At 36.3% G+C, this 25000-nt stretch overlaps 1 protein-coding gene across 1 annotated transcript in view; it reads left to right on the forward strand.

Moving 5' to 3' along the window:
* Positions 1–25000, forward strand: part of ZEB2 (zinc finger E-box binding homeobox 2) — a 49889-nt gene that overhangs the window by 22158 nt on the left and 2731 nt on the right. Inside the window, exons 8-9 of the mRNA XM_015817869.1 lie at positions 5033–6999; positions 10625–10805. Coding sequence (XP_015673355.1) covers positions 5033–6999; positions 10625–10805 — 2148 coding nt within the window. The remainder of the gene's footprint in view (positions 1–5032; positions 7000–10624; positions 10806–25000) is intronic.

Here is a 25000-nt window from a genome sequence, read left to right on the forward strand (position 1 = left end):
ATTATTATTATTATTATTATTATTATTATTATTATTATTATTATTATTATTATTATTAATAATAATAATAATAATAATAATAATAATAATAATAATAATAATAATAATAATAATAATAATAATGAAGTTGGAAGGGACCTTGGAGGTCATCAAGTCCAACCCCCTGCTCAGGCAGGTAACCCTATACCATTTCGGACAAATGGCTGTCCAGTCTCTTCTTAAAAACTTTCAGTGTTGGAGCATTCACCGCTTCTGGAGGCAGATTGTTCCACTGGTTAATTCTTCTAACTGTCAGGAAGTTTCTCCTTAGTTCTAGGTTGCTTCTCTCCTTGATTAGTTTCCATCCGTTGCTTCTTGTCCTGCCTTCAGGCGCTTTGGAAAATAGCTTGACTCCCTCTTCTCTGTGGCAGCCCCTGAGATATTGGAACACTGTTATGTTTGCTTCATATTTCTATACAATTGTTAGATACAAACAAACCAGGAATAAGCCAGGAAACTATGAACCAAGCGAGTATTTCATCTCTATTTAACCTACTGTTACACTAGGGCAGGGGTCTTCAAACTTCGCCCTTTTATGACTTGTGGACTTCAACTCCCAGAGGTTGAAGTGCCTGGCTGAGGAATTCTGGAAGTCGAAGTCCACAAGTCATAAAAGGGCCAAGTTTGAAGACCCCTGCACTAGAGTAAACCAATAACAAACAAATCATGTTTTATTAATTGATACCTCCCTAATTATATATCAAACAACCTACCTAACAGCAGAGTCCAGCAAGCGAAACTAGCCTTTTATAACATTCAAATCTTCAGTGGATGATGTTTGTAGCATAGGACTTTTTCATTTGTTGTACTCTTAAAAGTATGCAGTATCTGTAAACTGTTTTTCCAAGTATAAAAAAGTGATATATAAAGAAAGCAAACTTTGACATCTCTTTATCACTTATCAAAGATTAGCTGCAACTTTCCAAATTGGTGTATATTCAATGGAGCTATGTTTTTTTAAAAGAACAACAACAACAGTTATTTCTTTGATCTCCTGTACATTTTACATTTGGTCACAGAACAATGGAAAAAATGGGTCAATTTCAATTTTTCAGTATATGAAAATCTAACTGAACTTTTCCCCAGTCAAAAAGTACTTATAAAGCTCAGAATTCTGGATTTCCATTATATAACTTTCCAGTCTATTGAGAAGCTTACTCAGAAGTAAATTTCACTGATTCCTATAGAACATGTTTAGTACTGAATGGGAGAGCATCAGGAAATTAGGCAGCGATGATCTATTTCAGTGGTGGCGAACCTATGGCACGGGTGCCAGAGGCGGCACTCAGAGCCCTTTCTGTGGGCACACGTGCCATCGCCCCAGTCCTAGGCCTTCAGCTGGGTTTTATAAAACATTTTCACTTTAGGTCTCCGTCGCTGTGTGCAAAAAAAAAAAAAAAGGTTCAATCAATCAATTTCAACTTCTTGCTGGAAAAAAAGCTTGCAAAGTTGGAATTGATTGATTGAACTTTTTAGTCCCACCCAGTCTGCCGTTACCACTGCAGCCACGCCCAGTCAATGGGCCACGCCCAGCCAATGGGCCACACCCACCCGGCACCAGACGATGCATAAGTGGATTTGGGGTTGCAGTTTGGGCATTCGGTCTCTAAAAGGTTCGCCATCACTGATCTATTTCCATATTATTGCCCAAAAAATCTACATGGAATTTGATATGTAGTCACAAGGACTGACTTCATTCTAAGGGAGTCTTTATCCATACTTCTATAAGTAAATATGTGTTGCAAAAAACAAATAAAATCCTTCAGTGTAATATTTTACAGTTTTGAGCTTTATTGTATCTTTTAATAGCTTAGAAAGCATATTTTGTTAATATTTTGTTAATATTTAATTCACTAATAATTAACTTATAAGTATCTAAAAATCAAGTAATGAATGTTGCTTTATAAAATGTAGATCAGTCCTGGGAAATTTTAATCCAAAATTAAGAACTAAATCCCAAAGATTTTTAATTGGAGAAATATAAGTATGTTCTAATATGCCCATTCAAGCAAATAGTTTAATTCAGACGTAAATACAAACCACCATTTCTGACTATGGGAATATTCTGTGGTGACATTTCTTCTTTCCTTTTCTCTTTTTCTCTTGTCTCCCACTAAAAGAAATTTACTTCTAATGCCAAAACTTCACGAAATGTGATCGTGTTTAAACTAGAAGTTGAGATATATACTTGGATCTGTGATCATAATTTAATCCTGGATTATTCTCATTACTCTTTGCTTAAGTAAACACAGTTTTCTGAATGCAGAAGTCATGGGAAACTTTTGCTTATATTTAAAAGTAGAAACTGTTACTCTAATGATAGCCAAGACTTTTATAGGTTCTTTTCATATAAGGACAATCAGAGATTCCTGTTTCATCTTAACTGGCATTTTAAATCACTTAATTCTGATGGATCATCCCACTTGTTTAATCATCTGCCTATGAATCATGGTTAAGTCAAAATATTCTTTAACTTTAAAAATGAAACTTTAAGTGACTCTAGCAGCAGCTCTAGTTTAATGCTCATATATTTTTTAATGCAGTATTAGCTTTATTTGTCAAGGTATACTTGACTGTGGCTGTGTTCATATAGCATACCTATCTATAGTGAAGTGACCGTGATTTATTCCAATAACAGAATTTTTTTCAAATCACACAATTTACTGATCTATAAACTAACAAGATGAGTTGATACCACATACTAAATGAAAATATGACTGGTTGGTTGGTGATTCAATATATTATGTAAATGAGGTCCATATATTTGTTAAAGATTCTGAGATCCTGGAAGGCCCTTAACAACAATGCAGGCTATATTAGATCTTTTTCTTATGTTACAGGCATATAGTCCATAAAAATATGCTTCAAAGTTGTGCATTGTGCAGACTGTAATAGTTCCTCGGAAAACACAGATTATGTGAATGTTATAGTACTTTTTTTCCTCGAGTTTGATTGACATTGATAGTTATTATTTATTAGGCAATGGTGCTGAATAATGAAAGGGGAAATATAATTGCTGTATTGCTGCTTTGGCTAAGAAAAACTTGAGATAATTAGGAGATTTTAAGGAGGCAGGACAAAAAGGGAGGAAATCTGTCTAGAGATTTGTGCAGTACATACAGATGATTTGCTTCTAGGTGCCCCCAATGTTTCCTGCAACCCACCCACCCCCAGCTCTAAACGTTTCTAGTTCTGGGATTATCACATGAATTTTTCCTGTGGTATATGCTAAACACAACGTTTATCATTCTCTCTCTCTCTCTCTCTCTCCCTGTCCAATGTTACATAATAGTATATAGAAATTAAGTGGGGAAAATAGCATTGTTGTAGGTCAATGGTGCAAAACCTACGCTGTATGCTGCCCAGAGTCGTTTGACACAAGATGGGTGGTGAATGCATTTCATAATAACTAATAATAATAAAAAAAAAACTGCAAATGGCCTATCAGCTGCTATTTTGCATCTCCAGCGTTTCTTAGACAGGGTGTGCAATTCTTTTGGCCTTCTGAGGAGGGTGCATTTTTGGAGTTTGGGAGGGAAGTAAAATATTCTTGGTCCCCAATAATCTTCCCGGTCCCCTCTCTTAAAACAGATCCTAGCCCCATAACTTTTGAACAGTGACCCTTGATGCATTGCCTAAAGCTCAAGACAATGGGCACTGCAAACGCCTGTGTTCTGTACAAGGAATCTATGTTTGTAGTTCTCCATGTGCTCCTCAAAATTTCCAGCCTCCAAATTCTGAATTATTGAACTCATTCAAGAATGACAGAAAATGGAGTCCCATTTTGTCTCATTCCCTTCTGTTTCCTGCAGTGTCTGATTCATTGTAGAGCATTGTTCTCCCTTACAGCTAAATTTCACAAAACTGTGGCTTGCATGAAACATAATTTGTTTCCAAATTAAGCCATGATTACTAATTCTCTTTTGAAGGCCATCGTTTATGCATTCTTTTCCACTTTTGGAAACCATCATCTACAAAAGAGGAAGGGCAGGATAAGAGAGAGGAAGCAGGAAAGAAAGAATTCAAGAGTGTGAGACTTGTTTATAAATGTAAAAAAAAATATGATTTAATCTCCCACAACTAAATGAACTTTTATAATGGTAAAGATTCAATAATTGAAGGTTTTAGATAAGAGATTAGGGATGAGCAAGAAACTATGCTTGCTTAAGAGAAATATCTACTACTCTTTGATCTTTTCCCAGTAGGTCATCTGGAAGTATCAACAATTGAAAGCCAAATAAATATCCATAACTTGTTCTCAGGTAGAATTTGTATTTTGTTTCAATTTAGGATGTTGTATGAGGGGAAAGAAAGGACAAGGGAACATATTTATAGTGGTAGAATGTGATACGGCTAACCAGTGCTTTTTTTCTAAAAAAAAAAAAAAAAAAAAAAAAGGTGCCGGAACTCACACACGTCATATAACCCGCCTTGCCTACCCTATAAGGTTCCATCCAAAAAAGGTGCCGGAACTTCGTTCTGGGCGTTCTATGAGAAAAAAAGCCCTGCAGCTAACAGTCACAAGCTCATTTATCTAGGGTAAAATAATTTTTAGAAAATTTAGTGCTGTGTTACTCAAATAAAGAACTTGTTGTAAGTTCATTCAAACTGCATGTTGCCAGGGCGCTTAAAAAAAAAAATCATTGCAAAATTGCATCCTGCCCACTCTATTTAGGTATTACAAAGTTTATTATATTTAGGTTTTCAAACTTATTTGCATAAGTACATTGCAGGAGAAGCTTTATTCCCTTTTAAAAACACACCCAGTTGTTAGCAGCAATCAAAATTAGAACTACCAGAAAATTAGATATTTAGACAATTATTTCCACTTGGAGAGACTTAAACATAATTTGAAAGGTAGGAAGGAAGAAAATATAAGATGAAATGCACAAACTTTGCTAGCTTGGCATAACCTAGCTGCTGCAACAGAAATCTAAAAACTATTTGTGAGTTTGTGAGTTACTAAAATTTAATCTTACAAAATTCATTGCAGGTGAAAAACCATATGAATGTCCCAACTGCAAGAAGCGTTTCTCCCATTCTGGTTCATACAGTTCACACATCAGCAGCAAGAAATGTATTGGTTTAATCTCTGTAAATGGTCGAATGAGAAACAATATCAAGACGGGTTCTTCTCCTAATTCTGTATCTTCCTCACCTACTAATTCAGCCATTACACAGCTGAGAAACAAGCTGGAGAATGGAAAACCACTTAGTATGTCTGAGCAGTCAGGCTTACTTAAAATAAAAACAGAACCACTAGATTTCAATGAGTACAAAGTTCTGATGACAACTCATGGCTTCACTGGTGCTAATCCATTCATGAACGGCAGGCTCGGTGCAACCAGTCCAATAGGAGTCCATGCTTCTACACAAAGCCCAATGCAGCACTTAGGGGTGGGAATGGAAGCGTCTTTACTTGGATTCCCAGCAATAGGGAGCAACTTAAGTGAAGTGCAGAAGGTCCTACAGATTGTAGACAACACCGTTTCTAGGCAGAAAATGGACTGCAGCAGTGAAGAAATTTCCAAACTGAAAGGTTACCACATGAAGGACCCATGTTCTCAGCCAGAAGAGCAAGGCATTACTTCTCCTGGTATTCCACCTGTGGGTCTTCCAGTAGTCAGCCATAATGGTGCCACCAAAAGTATTATTGACTATACGTTAGAAAAAGTTAACGAAGCCAAAGCTTGTCTCCAGAGTTTGACTACGGATTCAAGGAGGCAGCTCAACAACTTTAAGAAAGAAAAGCTACGCACCCTAATAGATTTGGTGACCGAAGATAAAATGATAGAAAACCACAATATACCCACTCCGTTTTCATGCCAATTCTGTAAAGAAAGTTTTCCTGGACCCATTCCCCTGCATCAACATGAACGGTACCTCTGTAAGATGAATGAAGAGATCAAGGCAGTCCTCCAACCTCATGAAAATATGGCTCCTAGTAAACCGGGTATGTTTGTTGATAAGCAAGCTCTCCTCCTATCATCTGTACTTTCTGAGAAAGGAATGCCTAGCCCTATCAACCCATACAAGGACCACATGTCTGTACTTAAAGCGTATTTTGCTATGAATATGGAGCCCACTTCTGATGAACTACTGAAAATTTCCATTGCCGTTGGCCTTCCTCAGGAATTTGTGAAGGAATGGTTTGAACAACGAAAAATCTACCAACACGCAACTTCCAGGTCGCCACCTCTGGAAAGGAGCAATGCCAAGGTGGTGCTGGCTGCCACCAACCACACTCCCACTAAAGACTCTTTGTCAGCCAGGTCCCCTATAAAGCCTGTGGACTCTATCACATCACCATCTATAGCTGAACTTCACAACAGTGTTACTAACTGTGATACTCCTCTCAGGCTAACAAAACCTACTCACTTTACCAACATTAAACCAGTTGAGAAATTGGACCACTCCAGGAGCAACACTCCTTCGCCATTAAATCTTTCTTCCACATCTTCTAAAAACTCCCACAGTAGTTCTTACACTCCAAACAGTTTCTCCTCTGAGGAGCTTCAGGCTGAGCCTTTGGACTTGTCTTTACCAAAACTAATGAAGGAACCCAAAAACATTATAGCTACAAAGAACAAAACAAAATCCAATAGTGTAAATGTAGACCACAACAGTGTTTCTTCATCATCTGAAACCTCAGATGAGCCACTGAACTTGACTTTTATCAAGAAAGAATTTTCTAATTCAAATAGTTTGGATAAAAGCACTAATCCAATATTTGGTATGCATCCTTTTAGTGCCAAACCTTTATATACCACACTTCCACCACAGAGCGCATTTCCCACTTTTATGCCTCCAGTTCAGACCAGCATTCCTGGCCTACGACCATATCCTGGAATAGATCAAATGAGCTTCCTACCACATATGGCCTATACGTACCCAACTGGAGCAGCTACCTTTGCTGACATGCAGCAAAGACGAAAGTACCAGCGGAAGCAAGGATTTCAGGTAAGGCTATGACTTATTTCATGACTGTATAATAGTCAATGACTTGAAACCTAATTCTAAAGTTTTGTGACTCATTTAGTTTGTTTTTAATGAGCAGATGGTTTAAAAAGAGAAATGAAACTTATGAGAATGATTAAGATAGGCAAAAATTCATACACAGGAAAGCTTTTCCTAGTAAGCTTGTAGTGGCAAAGAAAAGGCTGCTGAGAGAAATAATTTCCCTATATATAAAATAAATATAAACCTGAGTGACACCCTGCCCCCATCCCATCCCCCCCCACCGCACCCCCGTTCTGTGGCTTCATTGGTAAAGTGTTCACCACAGTCCTTAGAATTTCTCAGAGAATTATGTGGCAATGATAATACAGCAATAAGCTCTTTATAATGGGTTCTGACTAATCTTTATAAAGCTATTAAAAGGTTTATGAAGATCCTCAGACCAGACTTACTTTCATCTCACCTATTCCATTTTTCACATATCTCTGTGCCACCCACTCATTCTGTCCCACAGACCTTTTGGAGAAGACTCTAAACAAATTCCAGTACTTAAGGAACATCTGTCATAGTCTTCATTTACGCAGAAGGATCTAATCATTTGCCATCTTCAAAAAAAGATTAAATCTTGAATTAGGATGCTGTTTTATAAACTATAGGTAGTAAAAGGAAACCGGCTCATAGATCACACCTACTTCCTCTATTTTAATAGCTACTACCTAGGTTTCAGGCAGGAGGCTTTCCCATTATCTACCACAAGATCTGTCTTTAACTTGAGATGATGAAGACTAAACCAGGGAACTCACAAACAAGCATACAGTGTCATTGAACTATAGACTTACATTATTTTTTACTGTTTAGAAATAGCAAATATAGAAATATGGTATTTTGATCAAATGAAATTCATTCATAGGTAGGAGATACGGTATATTGGTACATAGGCAGACAGACAAACGGAAAGATTTTCCTGTTCGATCCATTAGGTTCCATTAATACTTTTACGTACCAGTAAATACATTTTCTATCTGCAGTTGTAAAAATCATGTATAGTTTAATGTTACAGAGCATAATCTCTCTTTAGACAATAGAAACATAAGTAGCACAATACCTCTATAATAGCTGTTTTACGATTCCAATTTATGGTACATCTGCCCTCTTTGCAAATGAGTTTAAGCTTATTTAATATACTCAGATATAAATTTGTACAAGAAACTGAACTGTCTGATAGCAAATGGAAATGTATGTTATCATGTAAGTTTGTACTCTCTTTGGATCAAGACAAAATAAATATAAAGAAATTTAATAATTCACTGATCCACATTCATTACTGCTTAATGCTGAAGGCTGTTTTAACACAGACAGTGCATTGATAAAAAGTGTTATTAATATTCCCAATTTCAAATTACAAAATTAAATATAAAATTGTAGCTCAAGGCCTTTAGAAGGGAGACATACATGTAAATGGATTGCATAATAATATTTTGTACCTAAATATAAAATTCAGTCAAACGCATTCCAACTTTTATAGTGTGTGTGTATGTGTGTATGCACGCGTGCAAAATAATCTATGTGGCTAATTGTGTATGTATCTGCGTGCATGCATGCACACACACAACACACACATACATACACACATGGCCTGAGTTTACATTTAAAAACTCATGCTCAAAGTTGTTTTGCAAAATAAAATACCTGCAAAGCTAAAAGTCATGCTATGAAGTAGAATAATTAGTTTTCCTTCTTGAGCAGTTATATATATACTGCTTTATCTCACTAGTAGAACTGTTGTTTCAGAAATACAAGTTTAAGCTTCACTTGGTATATGGATCTTTCTGTTAATTTTTCAGGATATTGACATTAACCTGAAGACTCTATCTCTAGCATTTAAAACAAATGTAAAGTTAAAAGTTTGCATTTTTTATAAGATTTGAATCCACTCTGGCATTACATAATTCCAACTATTATTAATAATTTCAATAATTTCATAATTATTTTGAAAAATTACCCTGAAATATACCGTAAATGCTAAGTTAAAGCCATAGAGGTGTAGTTGTAGTAATGATTGTTTTAATTTCAAAGAGTTTCAGAGCAGGATATGAAAAATGAAATATTATTTATTACTTATTGAAGTCTTCCTTACATGCACAATCTTATTTTGAAAACCTTGCTCTCCAGGCTTTTCATAGTAATCTGAATACCAGAATTCAAGATATAGTCCATGTAAAATATGACCCTAGTCATATTCTGAAATATATTATTTTGTCTGCTTTGTATGTTTTAGAATTGCTATAGAGTGAGATGTAGAGGAATCACAATTACTGTCCCCTCATATCTTTGTAGCCCTCTTGTGAACTCATTGATTTGTTCTTTGAACCAGAACATGTTCAAAGAAATAGAAATCTGTGATCTTGCTTGTATGTCTCTGAAAAATGAAGGAATGGAGGATAAGGAACAAGAAAAATGAGTTACTTGCATTTCCTTCTTCTCTCCCAATTCTCATCTCCAAAAGGTGCTCATTCAGTGTTGATATCTGTGGTTGTACGACAAAGTATTACATTATATTTTGATCACATTGTCACTTTTCACAGGAATAAATCCCAAAGAAATACGTGGAATTGACTGTTTTTGATTTGTCAGTTACACATGCCCTCTGATAACGATTTTCTGTTCTCTTCCACTGCAAAGACATACCATTTCATAATATCAGACACTAGAATCTCAAATTACTCTTGGCATTTGACCGCACTGCTATCTTAGCTACTATACCATTATTGCCATATCCTTCCAGCCCACTACAGGGAGAGAGTGATTGCATACTAGCCTATGGGAAAGTCAACAGAGCCTAGCTGCCACTTGAAAATGAAACTTTTCAACGATGTAGGTCTATGTACCTTGTTAGATTCTCCACTCTTCTTTGTACTACTGAGTATTAGTATCTTCTTTGTAATATCACAATATTAGTTTACATATACTCATTTACAAACTTTAGAGGCAGGAAGAGAGAGCAGGAAATAAATATCTAATATGATGTCACCCAAAGTCTTGTAACTAAGTGTTTCTAAATATTATAGGAAAAATATGATTCTTTGGAAGCCCCATGTTATTTACAGTATATTCAGATTCAGGAGGCGAGCGAAGTATATCTAGTTCTATCCAAGTGTGTCCTTCTATGAATGGAAAGGTACTGTCTGTTTGTAAAGGGCACAACTTAGGTAATCTTTTCCTTGGAGGAATTCATTCTTTCTTCTTATAACCTTCAATGTCACCTTTCAAATTGTGTGGAAGAATCTCTCGATCTTCTGAAACAACCATAAAGGGTTGCTGCTGGGATTTGCAATCAAAGGGGGAATTTACAAAAAAATAATAATGCTGCCATTCCATCTTCAAGATCATCATCAGCAGAACTGTGATACGTTTACAGAGCAGTGGCATTCAACAGAATGTAATTGCAGAGTTTTCCCGTGAAACGTGTTCTTTAGGATATGGTCCCACTTTTTGAAAATGTTGCAACTGTGAACCGCTGAAGCCATTTAATGCTTATAAGGACAGGCTGTAATGAACATGTGATAAGAACATAAGAACAGAAAAATGGAAACAATGTTTTTATACGAAACATGTGGTTGTTTCACAGGGAGAATTGCTTGATGGAACACCAGATTACATGTCAGGTCTTGATGACCTGACAGACTCTGACTCCTGCTTGTCCCGAAAGAAGATCAAGAAGACAGAAAGTGGCATGTACGCATGTGACTTGTGTGACAAGACATTCCAGAAAAGCAGTTCCCTTCTGCGACACAAATATGAGCACACAGGTATGGATGATTGCAATATATAGAGACAAGACTTAACAGTATAGGTAGGTCCACAGAATAAAATGCAGTTAAGGTATGGAACAAAATGATGCTCATTGCTTATTGCAGCTCTCCATTTCCATCCATTATTCAGTTCTAAAAAACATGTTAAAGCTCATTGAAATATTTTTCTTTAAAAAAAATGAACAACCTAGAAAAATGAATCCATTGACTAGGACGGCCTGTGTAAAGTTGAATCAATGCCTAGTGAAGAAATAGCTAGTCAGAATTTAGCCTGCAGTAGCTAAATTCTTAATAGTCATCAGTGTCCAGGAAAATGATTATATGTAGGTATATAGATATTGAAATGTATTCTTTCTAAATAAATAAATATGTGCATTAACACATACAAGAGAACACAATTTTTAGTCAAGAGGGACTTCTGTTTTAGAAGTTTTTCTTTGTAATTTTTTGCTTCTATACCACTTGTCTCATATCAGTCATATAAAAGTATAATGTTAAATATAGATGTTATTTTTTAAGGAATAATTCCTCACAATATGACTGCTTTCAGGATGTTTTAATAAAATTGCTTTGCTAGGCTGTATGCACTTAGCTACTGTACAGAGCCACAGCGAATAGCCTCCATATGATACCTACATCAGATATTATCATCATCTTTGGTGAAAAGCTGAAAGTTATTATGGAATAGAAATCTAAAAATAAATATAATTTTGCCTCTAACAGGTACACAAAAGTATACACCTATAGACATTAAAATTCAATAATATTTAGCATTCTGGCCTCCATATTATACAGTATTACAGATCTAGAGAAAATTATACACAAATTTGGACCTTGAGAATTATCCAGTAATGAGTAATTTAGGAATAGTAAACTAAAGAAAGATGATTGACATGGGAATCTGCTTTTTAAATATATTCAATAAATATATTAAATATATTTACTCTTAGGACTCTTTTTGTTCTGTTCTAAAAGACTTATTTAACTTACAACAGTTTTCTTCCATCTGGTTTCCTCCAGAAGTGTTAGGACTGCAAATTTCAGAATCCCAACCAACATGATCAAACTTTGGGATTTCTGGATATTTTAATCTCATTTCATCTGAGAAACTATTTGGAGAAAGATGCCTTAAACAAAGGAGCACATGTTCCTGAAAAGCTGAGATAATTTTTCACAGTAATGGTATTTATTTTACTGTCTGTAACAAAGACGTTTGAAAAGAAAAGAATCACTACATTCTATATTTTAAAAACGAAGAAAAAACATCAAAATATCCATTTATGCTTTGCAGCACACATCTCCTGTTTATTAACAAAAATCAGGGTACATTTCTCTTGAATAAATGATTTTATTATATATAATTTTCAAATAATTGAAAACCTATTCCTCTAAACAATCTTTTACTTTATCTTATGAAAGCTTGCATCTGTAAATATCCTCCTTGGTCTTTCCTGTATTATTTACTAACATAGAATGAGTTTCCCTTTGAGGATAACAGTCCAGCAAATATTACTCTTGTAATGTCTTTCCCAACTGTACTGGGATGTGGAAGCTGGTGGCTCTCACCAACTTTAATTCATCATAAGGGTTAGCAATCCCTCCAATCTAATCTATTAATACCTTTCCTCATTGTTGGAAGCTTATCATCTTAGAAATTACTGCTCTTGAATAGTTAGCCGTAAGGTATATCAGTGCATGGTATGGAGATGCTTTAATCCTGTCCTTTTGGATATGGCCATGGAAATTTATTCTTGTTAATCTTGGTAATGCCAAAGGAAAAAAAAAAACCCAACCCTGCCCAAATGCAACCTATTAAAATCACATTAATTGCTAGTAAATTAATTCAGTTATTGAAACTTTGTTGCCTTGTAGTTTCTTTTAGGAAAATCAGTCCTTATATGCAAATCTTCATAAAATTACAGTTAAACCCTGTTTTACTATAAGATCATTGCAATATTGGATGTGCTATGTTCCCTAACCTATTTAAAATACATCTAAAGAAGATGGTATTTATTTAAAGAACATTGTATTTATGGGATTAATGAGAGAAAATTCAAGATGCTTTGCATTGTGTGGCTCCTTTATAGGTATATAAATATAAACTTTTTTTACAAAACATTATTGAGATGGAAGTATATATTAGATTGTATGATATGGGAAATTTTGAAGCTTTTCATTCCTCCATCCACCTTCTCCTAAATGTTGTTATTACAACTAAGCAAATATTATTTAACCCAAAACTTTAATATTAAAATTCCACTGCTCATATATTGGGATATAATTGAATCTTGCAAAATTCTTCATCCATGAGATCCATAGATATTGCTTGAAAGTGGAAAGACTGAGAATTTGATCGGCCAAATTCTGTTACATCATTCTGATTAGCAAAAAGATTGTGCAGAGAAACAAAAAGTATATAATCCAATTTTCAGCTAACAAGGACATATTTCAGGATATAACGGGAGGATATATGACTCTGTGTTTATAAATATTGCTTATTTTTGCCCTGTTTTTTTTAAATAGGGTTAAAAAGCAACAATGCACTGAGTTAAATTCTAGAAGAAAGGGTTTCATGTTGGTTAGGAAATTCTGAGAGGTGAAGTTCACATATCTTGGATGTTTGCCACAGGAAAAAAGAGGCAGGATATTTGGATTTGAGTTCCTTTCAGTTTTGTTGAAAATTTATTGAAACATTAGCAGTGCTGTGTGCATATTTGGGGCCTAACCAGGAGATAGTTAAAAGTGGAGGAGAGGGTACTTCCAACTCAGTTTAAATGTGTTTAATGAGGAGCAAAGTCTGGACAGGGTTTCCTGTTTGGTTAGGCTCCCCATAACATGGTGGTATCTTCTCAGTGGAAGAATCCTCTTGGATTTTTGAATAGGCTGCGTACCTGATTAGCTTACAGACCTCACGTATCAGGGAGCGACAGGAAATATTTTATCCTAAATTCTACAAAGGAAGTAAAAAGAGATTTGGTCAAACAAACAGCCCAGTCCTGTCAAGCCTATTCAAAAGCAAATCCCACTGATGAAATGAATGCAGATAAGGGTATGGGATTGCAGCCAGAAGTAATTTGGTGGACATTTCTGTATCAAGTCACTTACATGGTAGCAACATGAAAAGAATAATAACAGCAGCAACTCTCAGCTCTTTTCAGTATATTAGGAGGAAGACATGCAAACCAACATTAGCTGCTCTTGATATTCCACTATGTACCTTATGTAGTTATCCATCTGAAGTTTACTTCCAAGAGAATGTAAAGGCTACTCACCTTTTTCTTCTTTTTTGGCCTCCTTTGCAAATGTTAAATTAACTGCAAATTAAACTGATAAAAGTTATGGGAAAAGCCCGCACAATGGAATGGCTGTCTCCTCTAGTAATATATATGCGAAATTTCAATTTGTGTTCAGGACAAGACTTCCTGAACTGCAATTAACCTTTATTTTCCATGTCTAAATCGTTATCCTTTCTTCATCATTTTGGGGAGACATTTAGTGTTTTTCCCCCCTGGTTTTTCCAGACTAACACAAATAACAATCTTAGTTTAATGAACCCAAAATGTTGATCTCTCTAAAGATGCAGTTCTCTTTTTTTTTCAATAGCTAGTTATACAAAAATATTTTTCAGGCTTTTGCCACATTATTGTATTTATTAACTTTTTAAAAAAACCCTTAAAAATGGAAGCATTAAAGCAGTTTTCTGAATTATTAAGTATTTTTAGGATTATTATTTATTTTTTTGTAAATTGCCTTGTTTAGAATCCTTTACCATGTTGTGGTTCTTGAAGTATCCATTACTCTACTGTTATTTTAGTAAAATTAGTATGCTGCCTCAGTCACAGATTCTAGGTAGCTCACAATTACATAAAATATGGATCAATGATTGACAAAAACGATTCATCGTATTTGGTAAAATCATGAAACTAAAAATCATCTGTAACCAATTATATCTATTACTTATATGTTCAGAGCCTCCGAATCAAAAGCTCTTTTGGATTCACCACACTTCTACAGAAATCACCATATGTAATTTCCATGGAGCAAACAATTTAAATCCTATGTGCTACACCCAGCTCTCCAATATCTCCATATTACAGGTGTGCTTTTGGTAAAAGCCAAGACAGTACTATAATGTATAAACCTGCATAAGCCAGGAAAAAGCGCCACAATAATATTTGATGAATGAGTAAATATGAGGTCATGGACCTTAATGTCCTAAGTCCTAAGGAGTGTAAGGATCCTTCCTTCCTTCCTTCCTTCCTTCCTCCTTCCCTCCCTCCCTCCCTCCCTCCCTCCTCAATTGTTTTACTATATTGGTAATGATGGGCACATGCTAAAGTGAAATATGCCCAATACTGAAACCTCTCATCATCTTGTTTCATGTTTTTAGGCTATGTTATATTATGGCCCAGAGGTACTCTAACCCTAGATGGTGCTTTGCAAATTTTAATAAACACTTTAATATGCATCTAAAAGTTAAAAAAAAAAATATAGCACTGCCGATCAATATCTAATTATCTTAACTGAAGGTTGTGAGCTGTCCAGGTTGACATTGGCTTGGCACCTCAGCACATAGTAACCAGTCTATAAAGGAAAGTTATATGACAAGTTACATATAGTCTTGTTTTGAACCAGTTTCCATTTCCCTGGAGGGCAAAAAAGACCAGGAGAAGAGAAAGCAGGAATCAGAAGTTTACATGAGTTCACAAGATTTCAATTTCTGTTAGCTTAAGAGATATTTATTTAGAGCCACTTTTTATTATAGCTGTTGGTAGCAGTCAACAAATCCAGACAACCAACTGGGGCCTGAGCAGAGTCTGTATGACAGTGAAATTAGGCCAGATGTCAAAAGTAGATGTCTTTTTTTTCTTTTGAGGTGCTTGGAGTTAAAATAGTCTCACACCTAAGACTAAGAAAGTTACCCACTTATGAAAATATTTTTTATTAGCTGTTGTGCTCACAGTTACCTACCTAAGTAACACATCACAACCAAGTGGCCTATATCTGAATCATTAAGCAGCTTTTCACTTACAAAAGCAGCTCTGACTGGTCACATAGGGCAATTCCTATTTATCATAAGCAACTTGGAGAATACAATAGCTATTTTCAGGAAAGTAGACAGGATATTAGCCTAGTAGATTCCAGGACATATAATTCTGGAATTCAAAAAGATCAATTTTCTGCTCTGTCATATAACTCACAGAGCGAACTTGAGCCACTTGCTTTATTTTGGGCTTTGAATCTTATTCACATGATATGAGATCAGAATGAAGAACAAAATGTCATGAACACCATCCCGAGATCTAGTAGTAGTTAGGAATCGATGAATAGTCATACTGGTATTCCTTAAGAAAAGTAGAGAAGAAATTACCTGGAAAAGATACAGCAGAACTGCATCTTCTAGGTAGTTATGATCTGTAAGCATTTAAGGAAGAGGAGAGAAAAAGTAATTTTGTTTTAGTCCTGTTCTCTATGAATTCCCTGCAGAATTTTATTTATTATTTATTTATTGAATTTATGTGCCGCCCATCTTACTGTCAAGTGACTCTGGGCACTACAAAAAGATTAGAATGTTCAAAACATTCCGCATTAAAATTAAAACATTAAAAATTCAAAGTTCACCAAAAAAAAAACCCTGGATAAAAGGGACTGTGTATAAATGGGGTGGAGGTGGGATCTTCTCCTAATTTACTAACCACTTCCAGGGTGGGATGCCCCATTGGGGTCTAAAGCCAGTGGGTAGAGCCAGGTATTTGGGCCATTTCAGAAGGCCAACACGGTGGATGCAGATCTCACCTTGAGGGGCCTGATGGATTGGTAAGGATCTCTGTGGCTGTATTTTTAATTATTTTTATAAAACATGCAGTGGGAATGATTTTTTTTCCCCTGATGAGCATTCAGGCTGCTATAACTTGCACTTTTATTTTCTCACTGGTTGAATAAAATATTGTTGTTCAGCTTTCATAGCAAATCAGCTTTCTTTTGCTGTCTTTTCTGAATTCTCATCTCATGGGTTTTCCTTCTTTAGAGTTTGATTCATAAAACATCATATGTTGTTTGGAGATAATTTTCTGTCACTAGATTTAAATATGAGCACTTCTTTTTTATATGCTTTAATAATATATAATTTCCTGGAATCAATTTAAAGCTGATGAAATTTACACCAGAAATGGAGGTCTCTCTTTTTTACTAACAATAGAGTAAGTGTAGTATTTGCAATTACGCCAAATTGCACTTATAACGCACCTTTAACCGCCTCACTTCACTCTGTCCATTAAACCATCCCCACTGGGACTATTTCTAACACCCAAATCCCTAAGTAGCTTCAAGAAAACCTTTAGAAAATCAGAGCTTTGGCCAAAAGCTTCCTAATCTACCTTCAGCTTCTGGAATTTCTCCATTGTTTCTCCATTGTTCACTTCCCAAAGCTACTCATGCTTATACCACTGAAATCAGGAAATACACAACTTTTTAAAACACAGACATGTCAGTGTCTCTATTTGTGACTTTTGTTTGTTAGTATACTTGACAATGAAAATATGATTCTTTAGCTCAGCGGTCCCCAACCTCTGGCTTCGTGGCCCAGTGGGGGGGGGGAAGGGATAGTTCCATGCGAGTGGCAGGGGTGGGTGCACGCCACTGCGCACAGCTCCATTTGTGTGAGCAGCAGGTGCACGTGCGTGCCCGCTGCTCGCACGAAGGGAGCTTCATGCATGAGCGCAAGCAGCTGCCGCTCGTATGAGGGGAGCTTCGCGTGCAAGCCCAAGTAGCCACCACTCACACAAGTAGCCACCACTTGCACAAGGGGATGTTTGCATGTATACACATGCTTGCTGGGCCCTGTTTCAATAGACTATGGCCCGGAAGTGGGCCGGGGCCCAGGGGTTGGAAACCCCTGTTTTAAATAGCTTTTTTTAATGATTAGAGATAGAGATAGATAAATATATAAAGATTATTTCTCACTTATTATTGTGATAAAATAGTATAAGTTCAACAATAATATAACTTTTATTCCATAAAATAATGAGCTTTTAAAAAGGACAAAGAAGATAAATTAGGTGATTTTTTTTAACTCAAGGTCAGTACTAAGTCCCAACAGAACAATACAAACTTTGTCAAAATGTATAATTTCTCCTATAGCAAGACATTTTTAGTCAAGAATCATATACCTAGATCTATATACGTGCTTCAATAATATTGAAATTGTCTTAAATAAAGCTTAAAATTTCCCCTCGTTAATTCCACCCATATCATTTCAAAGGAGTTTCCATCATAGAACAGACTGCCCAAACATCCAGTGAGAAGAGGCTGAATTTTGTTTGATGACCGGAAAAACAAAGAAGGATAAAATAGCAGCATAGTGTTTTTTGTATTAAAGGTCTCCTGCTGGATTGAATAAAGAATAAATAAATCTCTCAGGGAAAAAAAGTGGAAGCATCAAAAACTAAAACTGTTGAATGATCTAATAGGTTAAATTGAGACATAATAAAACATAAAACCCTACAATTCATTGCTATTCTAGCTTTGCTTATGCTTGAACATGCCAACAGTAGAACAAGATACCTAGAGAGAGGGTGGAATCTTTCAGTTTTGCAAGGTCCTATATCTTGGGTTCAGGATTATGGGCTAATAAGGCCCTTTCAAACTCCATTTTTCTGTGGCTTATGAGTATACCACTGACCTCAAAGCTATCCATTCTTCCTAAGCATTCAAGTCTTCATCTGATTTCTTTTACATTAGGAACACATATATCACCAACAGCATTTTTTTTCCTTGTCTGCTTTTTCAAATCTTCCCTCCCTAGTCATCCAGCATTTATGCCCATATGTTTTCAAAGAAATGAGGAGGATTTTCTTTAAAAAAAAACAAAAAAAAACAAAAGAAAACAAAACATTTATTCCTTGTTCAAATTTTAAATAACTGGTTCTTTCTCTCTTTCTCCTTCCATCTTAGGAAGTCGTATCTAAGGTCAGTTAATATGGCTGATTTTCCTGTTGTCTATGGGAGTGAAAGCTATTCTTCCTATCATATGTCCATCAGTTACCATTTCAACAAAAATGCGATAATAATCCATTCTGCTGCCAAGATGTTGAGGGTGCAGCTGGCATGAAATTCACATGGAACGGAGATTTGGAGTTAACTGCTTCACATGAGTCTGATTGTGTGATCATAATTTCATGCCTTTGCATTGGAAATATTTCAAAGTAGCAGGCTTTTGAGTTAGTCAGAACGCTTCTTCAATCTGCTTGCTAAGGAAGTAAAGGAAAAAGAAAAAGGGAGACTAGCTTAAAACTATTTGAAAATGGATCATAGGTCAAAGGCTCACTTATTAAGTAATTACTACCATGTGCATTTAATAGGTTTTTTTTTCCACAACTTGCTAGCAATCATCTATAAAACAATATAAAATGGATGGAGATATATAAAAATATACAGCACAACCAAAAAATATTTCAGATAAAAACCACATTAATACCAGTTTGATTTTGCCCTAAAAAAAACTGGCCCGCCAAGGCCTTACTATTCATTAAACAAAACCCCAAAACAACTCAAAGTATGGGTGGCAAGGACAGTTCTTCATTGCAATTTACATTGACTTTCACTATATTGTCAGGTGTCAACAATTGTCTTCCCCATGCTCAGATGAGAGCAGTCCTTAATTTTGTATCTTCCAGAGTTCCCAGCTAGCATGCTAGAAGTTTATGCTGGCAAAGAAATTCTGGGACTTGTACCTCCCCACACTCATTTGGATGCTGTCAGGTTGGCATTGCTGGCATAACTCATGTCTACCTGGCAGGATATTATGCCTTTCAAATATGCTATAAACTATAAAATCTTTATGTTACAATTTTAGAGGTTATGTTCCCAGAAATATTTCTGATACTCCCCATTTAAGCTCCCTCTTGCTCAAAGTACGTCCTGGTACACTGTTATGAATGCATACAGATAGTTCTCCACTTATGACCACAACGGAACCCAAAGGTTCTGTTGCTGAGCAAGACAGTGGTTAAGCAAGTTGTGTCACATTTTGCAACCTTTTTGCCACAGCTGTTAAGTGAATCACTGCAGTTGTTAAATGAATCTGGATTCCCCCATTTACTTTGCTTGTTGGAAAACAGCTGGGAAGGTTACAAATGATGATTATATGAGCCCAGGACAGTGCAACTGTCATAAGTACATGTCGGTTGTTAAGTGCCAAATGTTGATCCCTTGACCCTGGGGATCCTGCATAAGTGTGAAAATCAGTCATAAGCAGTAGTGGGATTCAAATATGTGAACAACTGGTTCTTTGTCTTGATGTCACTTCCGGAAGTCCGTTCTGGACCTGGGCAACAAACAATTAGCTACCGGTTCTGCCGAACTGGTGCGAACCGCCTGAATCCCACCACTGATCATAAGTCATTTTTTTCAACCTGGTTGTAACTTTGAATAGTCACTAAATGAATGGTTTTAAGTTGAGGACTACCTGTAATCAATATACATATCATGTCCCAGCTGAATTAGTAAACCACAACATATCAGTAACACTTGTTTAAATATTAAGGGTTTACTCAATTATGGCTCAACAGTGGTCATTTAGGAGTTTTGCTGATTGCAGAAAGGCAGCTTTAAAAATGTACGCTTTTCAGGAACTGATTTGGTCCTTCACTTAAAGATACTAATTTCATTGGTAATTTCTTATGATCTGTCCTTGCTCTGTTTTATACTCTGACATGAGGTCTATTGTCCTTATTAGCTATGGGATGCGTTACCTAGGAAGTGTCTATGATAGCTCTGTACTGAGACAGTCCTATAAAACCGCCAGTGCACCCTGGATTTAGCGCAGATTTTGTAGGGGAGAGTGCTGGCCTGCCATTACTAATTCATAGCTAGGGTGGTTCTTGCTGGCAACGGCCACAGCGAAAGCCAGTGCATTCCAGTGGCAGGCTAATGAATGTCATGACCACCCTCCCACGGACTGATTGTTATCAGGAAGAGAAGCTGGTGCTTTTCCTTCCCTCCCTCCCTCCCTCCTTCCCTTCCCAGCCTGAAGTTCAGCATCTGTGCGTACATTTCCATGGAGAAGGATGTAATCCTTCTTACTGAGTATCATATCAGACTATGAATATGAACAAGTAAGCTCTGGGTATAAGCTCAAACCGTCCGTATGTGTGCTGGAAATTACCATGCACACCTGCTACAGTTTATGCTTACATATACTGCAGCCAATATGGGCAGTGTGTCCAGCCTGTTCACATGCTAAAGATGTGGCATTACCAAATGTGATCATGGTCATCTGTGTTTTCAGAAGACCCTGTCGGACTTGGTTCAGAAGGTTTGGTTCTAAAGGAAAGATGATAGGAATCAGAAACTGTAAGATGAAAACAGCCGTGTGTGCTGTAAGAACTTTTTCAATGAGATAATGGTTTGAGACAATCAACATAGGATGCTATATTTGGGCATTGGAAAAGGATGTGCAAGGAGAATGGAGAAGAAAAGGGGAAGGAGAGCTAGTCCTGGAAATAAAATATTATAGCCTGAGAGAAAATAATAATAAGGTTGGAGTTATTATGAATAGCTATTGGCTGTTGGAGAAACCAACTGTTTATTAGCTGATCTAGAAAAAAAGAGGCCCACATATATCAAGGCCTCTTATTGTGAAGTCCTTGGTGGTCTCTGAGCCTGGTTGTTTGCTTGCAGAGGTTTCATTACTCAGCCTGGTGCTAGTGAGTGTGGGGTTTGCTCCCTGTTTAACCCTGCCCTGCCAGGGTTGGTGGAGTGGGGTTTTCTTTTTGGTTATTCCTTGATTGGGTATGGTTTTCTGCTTGATTTTTTGTCTGGTGTTAATCCCTGCTTATCTGGGTATTGGAGGGGAATGTGTTTGAGTATTTTTGTTTCATTTTTTTAGCTCTGTGTTGTCTCTTTTGAATGGTGTAAATATACTTTGTTTCTATGGGTCCATTGATGGCTGATTTGTCTGAATGCCAAGCTTCCAAAAGTTCTCTAGCATTTTCTCGATTTGGTTTGGTCTGCTATGTTTCCCAGTTGAATTTGTGGTTGATCTACCCACCTGTAGTGAAACCAAACCATATTTACCCACCAGCAGAAGAGAATATTCACAATATTCCCCAAAAGCTTCCTCCAGAGTTATTACATGGGAGCAGTTACGTCCACACATAACATCATGAATTAAATATTTTACTTCCTGAAGTTAGTGTGATTTTATTAAAAAAATGGGGAGGGCTTCCATATTGACTTCTCAGAAGTGTAGTCCTTTCTCGGTCCATAATCAGTTGCTATACGTGTAATGTATGTGTGAGGCAATAATTCTTCTCCAGCCAAATTCTAACATGCTTCAACTCAAATCCTTACAATAGTTGCAATACTTTGAGTTTATCCATTTTGAGAAATTATAACAAAAGGTTTCAAAGAACCCATAGCCTCATTAGGATGACCTAGTCTAATGTCCCTCAGAACCCGAAACAGTAAAAACTATTAAGTAACCTTTTGAGATGATCATGGTACAGCAAAAAGTATTCCATGGTCATCAAGAGCCAGTGTCAGTAAATCTGAGAATGTTGCTTTGTCCAAAGAGAGCCCACAGCCTGACCGTGGGACTCTTTGTACTATCAGCTCATTTGCAATAAAAAAATCTCTGTTCATGACCTTCTAGGCATGGAAAAAGCCCTGTCAGCATTCTGTGGCACCTCATTGAAATAGGTTTGGATGGCTGCTTTAGTGAAAAGATTGTGTCTCATCAATGGAAGAGAATATTGTCCCAAGGTGGCTGGGTTGAAATCAAAATTTCTTAGTTGTGAGGTTCATTATTTAAAGAAATATGTCATATCCAGGGTCTCGATTGCACACACTGCATTGATGAATAATGTGGATCCTTGCACACCAAATACTGCTGTCCTTCCTAGCATTTTCACCAAAAAAACATGTCCATTAGCAAAAAGCTGAGCGTGAGCTGAGATGAACTGAAAAAAATTGAATGAAAATGTCTATAGTTAAATTGGAAATCACAGTTACAAAGATATTTCAAGCTAGATGAGAAATCCTAAATGCAACCTAGTGCTATGCATATCATTCTTTGTTTTTTTTTGGCTTCTTACTGTGAGCTGGCTTCAGTTTGAGAGAGGTGGCATTGTTTTTGTCTTCCAACTGCTTTTTCTCATGGGTGATCAGGGAGGCAAATGATGATATGTCCATCATGTCATCAGATAAATGATAGCTTGTACATGTGGGTAAATTATGGCACAAGCAAGCGATTGTACCATCTGCATGGTGATGTCACCCCAGATATATCCTCATTTTGACACAATTGCATTTTGTTATGTAGGTGCCGTTCCTTTTTTAAACATGTGATCATCAATGGTTTAATCATCATCATTATTGAACTTATAATGGCTAAACACACACATAGCTCTAAGTATTTTGTGCAAATTCTCTTCAAGTACAATCAATCACAAACAGAATATGAGTTTTAACGTAGTAAAAACTAGTATTACCCCCTTAAAATGCTTAAATTGCCTTTGCTTGTAATTGGAATTATTTTAAATGTTAAATTAATTTTAATATAGTCTTATTACAATTTTAAGATCTTTGAGCTCATAGTGATTTTCAAGAGCTTATCTGAGAGTCAGCATTTGGAATCACCTGAAATCTGATACTATTTTAATGTAATTATAATCCTGATGCAAGGCATGATATAACTCTTAAAATTGCAAGCTGTATGAAAAAAAATGAATTGGGAAGAGTGAACATTTAAGTAACCATATTCCTTGTTTATAATCATGTATTTATAATTCAGTACAAAGAAATAGGAAATATGAATATTGTAAATAAAATTAGGTATTTATCAATACCTTTGTTGCAGATATCAGCAGCTCCTCAACATTGCTAGTTTTCCCCTGGTTTTTAATGCTTTTCAGCTAAAAAATAAAGAATAGAGAATGAAGGCATTTTTTTTTTTAAAAAAAGTTGCCTATTAAAGTCTCTCTTTTTTGTTATTTGTTTTGCATCATAACCCATAAGTATTATTCAAAGTTAAGGCAATCTAGAAATCTCTCAATAAAGAACTTGCCTTCAGCTTCTGCATGGTGAATTGATCTTTCATATAGCTGGACTATATTTTCTGGAATGATTATGAAAAAGTTGGGGAGTCATGTAATCACTTCAAAACAAAAGAGAGTTATGGTGGAAGAAACACAGAAATATGTTTTTTAGACTGGGAATCTACTTGATGTGGCAGAATGTGTAATAACGTCTTTGGGAGTATACCACGGAGTTCTTCCCAAATGCACACATAAAGTATTCAATTGGTCTGAACTTAAATTTGATTCAGATAAACAATAACATATCAATTTCTTCACATAAACATAATTTATACTTTTTTTAAAAAAATGGTGGGCTTCCTGATAAGTTCTATGAAGTCCAATAGACGAAAAACATGACAGATATGACACATGCCATCTAGGATTGCCCGTTGGGAAACTAGGCTGGAAGGAAGGGTCAAGCAAGGACGTAGCTTGGAGACCTTGTGTAGCCATAAGCGGCAAAACCTTAACCTCCCCCAAGATCCATGAAGCCTTATCTGGTCATTCCCAGGGGATGGCAAACAGTCTGGGGAGATTCTTGTAATATAGCTGGTAAAAAATAAAGTTACCGATTTTCACTATTGACTTTCATTATTGATGAGTGGCTCTAGTTGCTTGCTCCTGACATTGCCTCCTGCAAGGACACCTTAAAGGTCAGATTAATGTGGCTGTTTTTTTTTAAAAAAAAAGCCTAACTCTGCCCTCTCCCCTTCATTTGCAGAAGCCAAATGAATTGGCAATTGCAGCTTTCTTCCATCATTGGGAATTGGACATTGTCCTCCATCATGACTGAAAGCAGCAAGCTGCCTTAGGCGACATAAGACAAGCCATATGGCAGACACACTCTCCTCCCAACCACTTGTTGCCACTTTCTGCCATCTGTTGTTGGAGGAAACTTCCTCATAGTGTACAATGGTTTTGCTGGCCCTTCCTATCTGCCACAGCCCTATCATGGTACAATATATGGGCACCATTCCTTCCCTGATGCAGCATTAAAAATTACGAATCTGTATTTGAAAAAAAAAAAAACAAAGCAAAATGCTTTCTCCACAAGATCAAGGATATATTCTCCATTTCCTGTTGTGAAATTGCTTACCCCAAGCCTTTTCTTGA

This window comes from Protobothrops mucrosquamatus, unplaced genomic scaffold (assembly GCF_001527695.2).
Source record: "Protobothrops mucrosquamatus isolate PMUCROS unplaced genomic scaffold, P.Mucros_1.0 scaffold644, whole genome shotgun sequence".
Taxonomy (NCBI): domain Eukaryota; kingdom Metazoa; phylum Chordata; class Lepidosauria; order Squamata; family Viperidae; genus Protobothrops; species Protobothrops mucrosquamatus.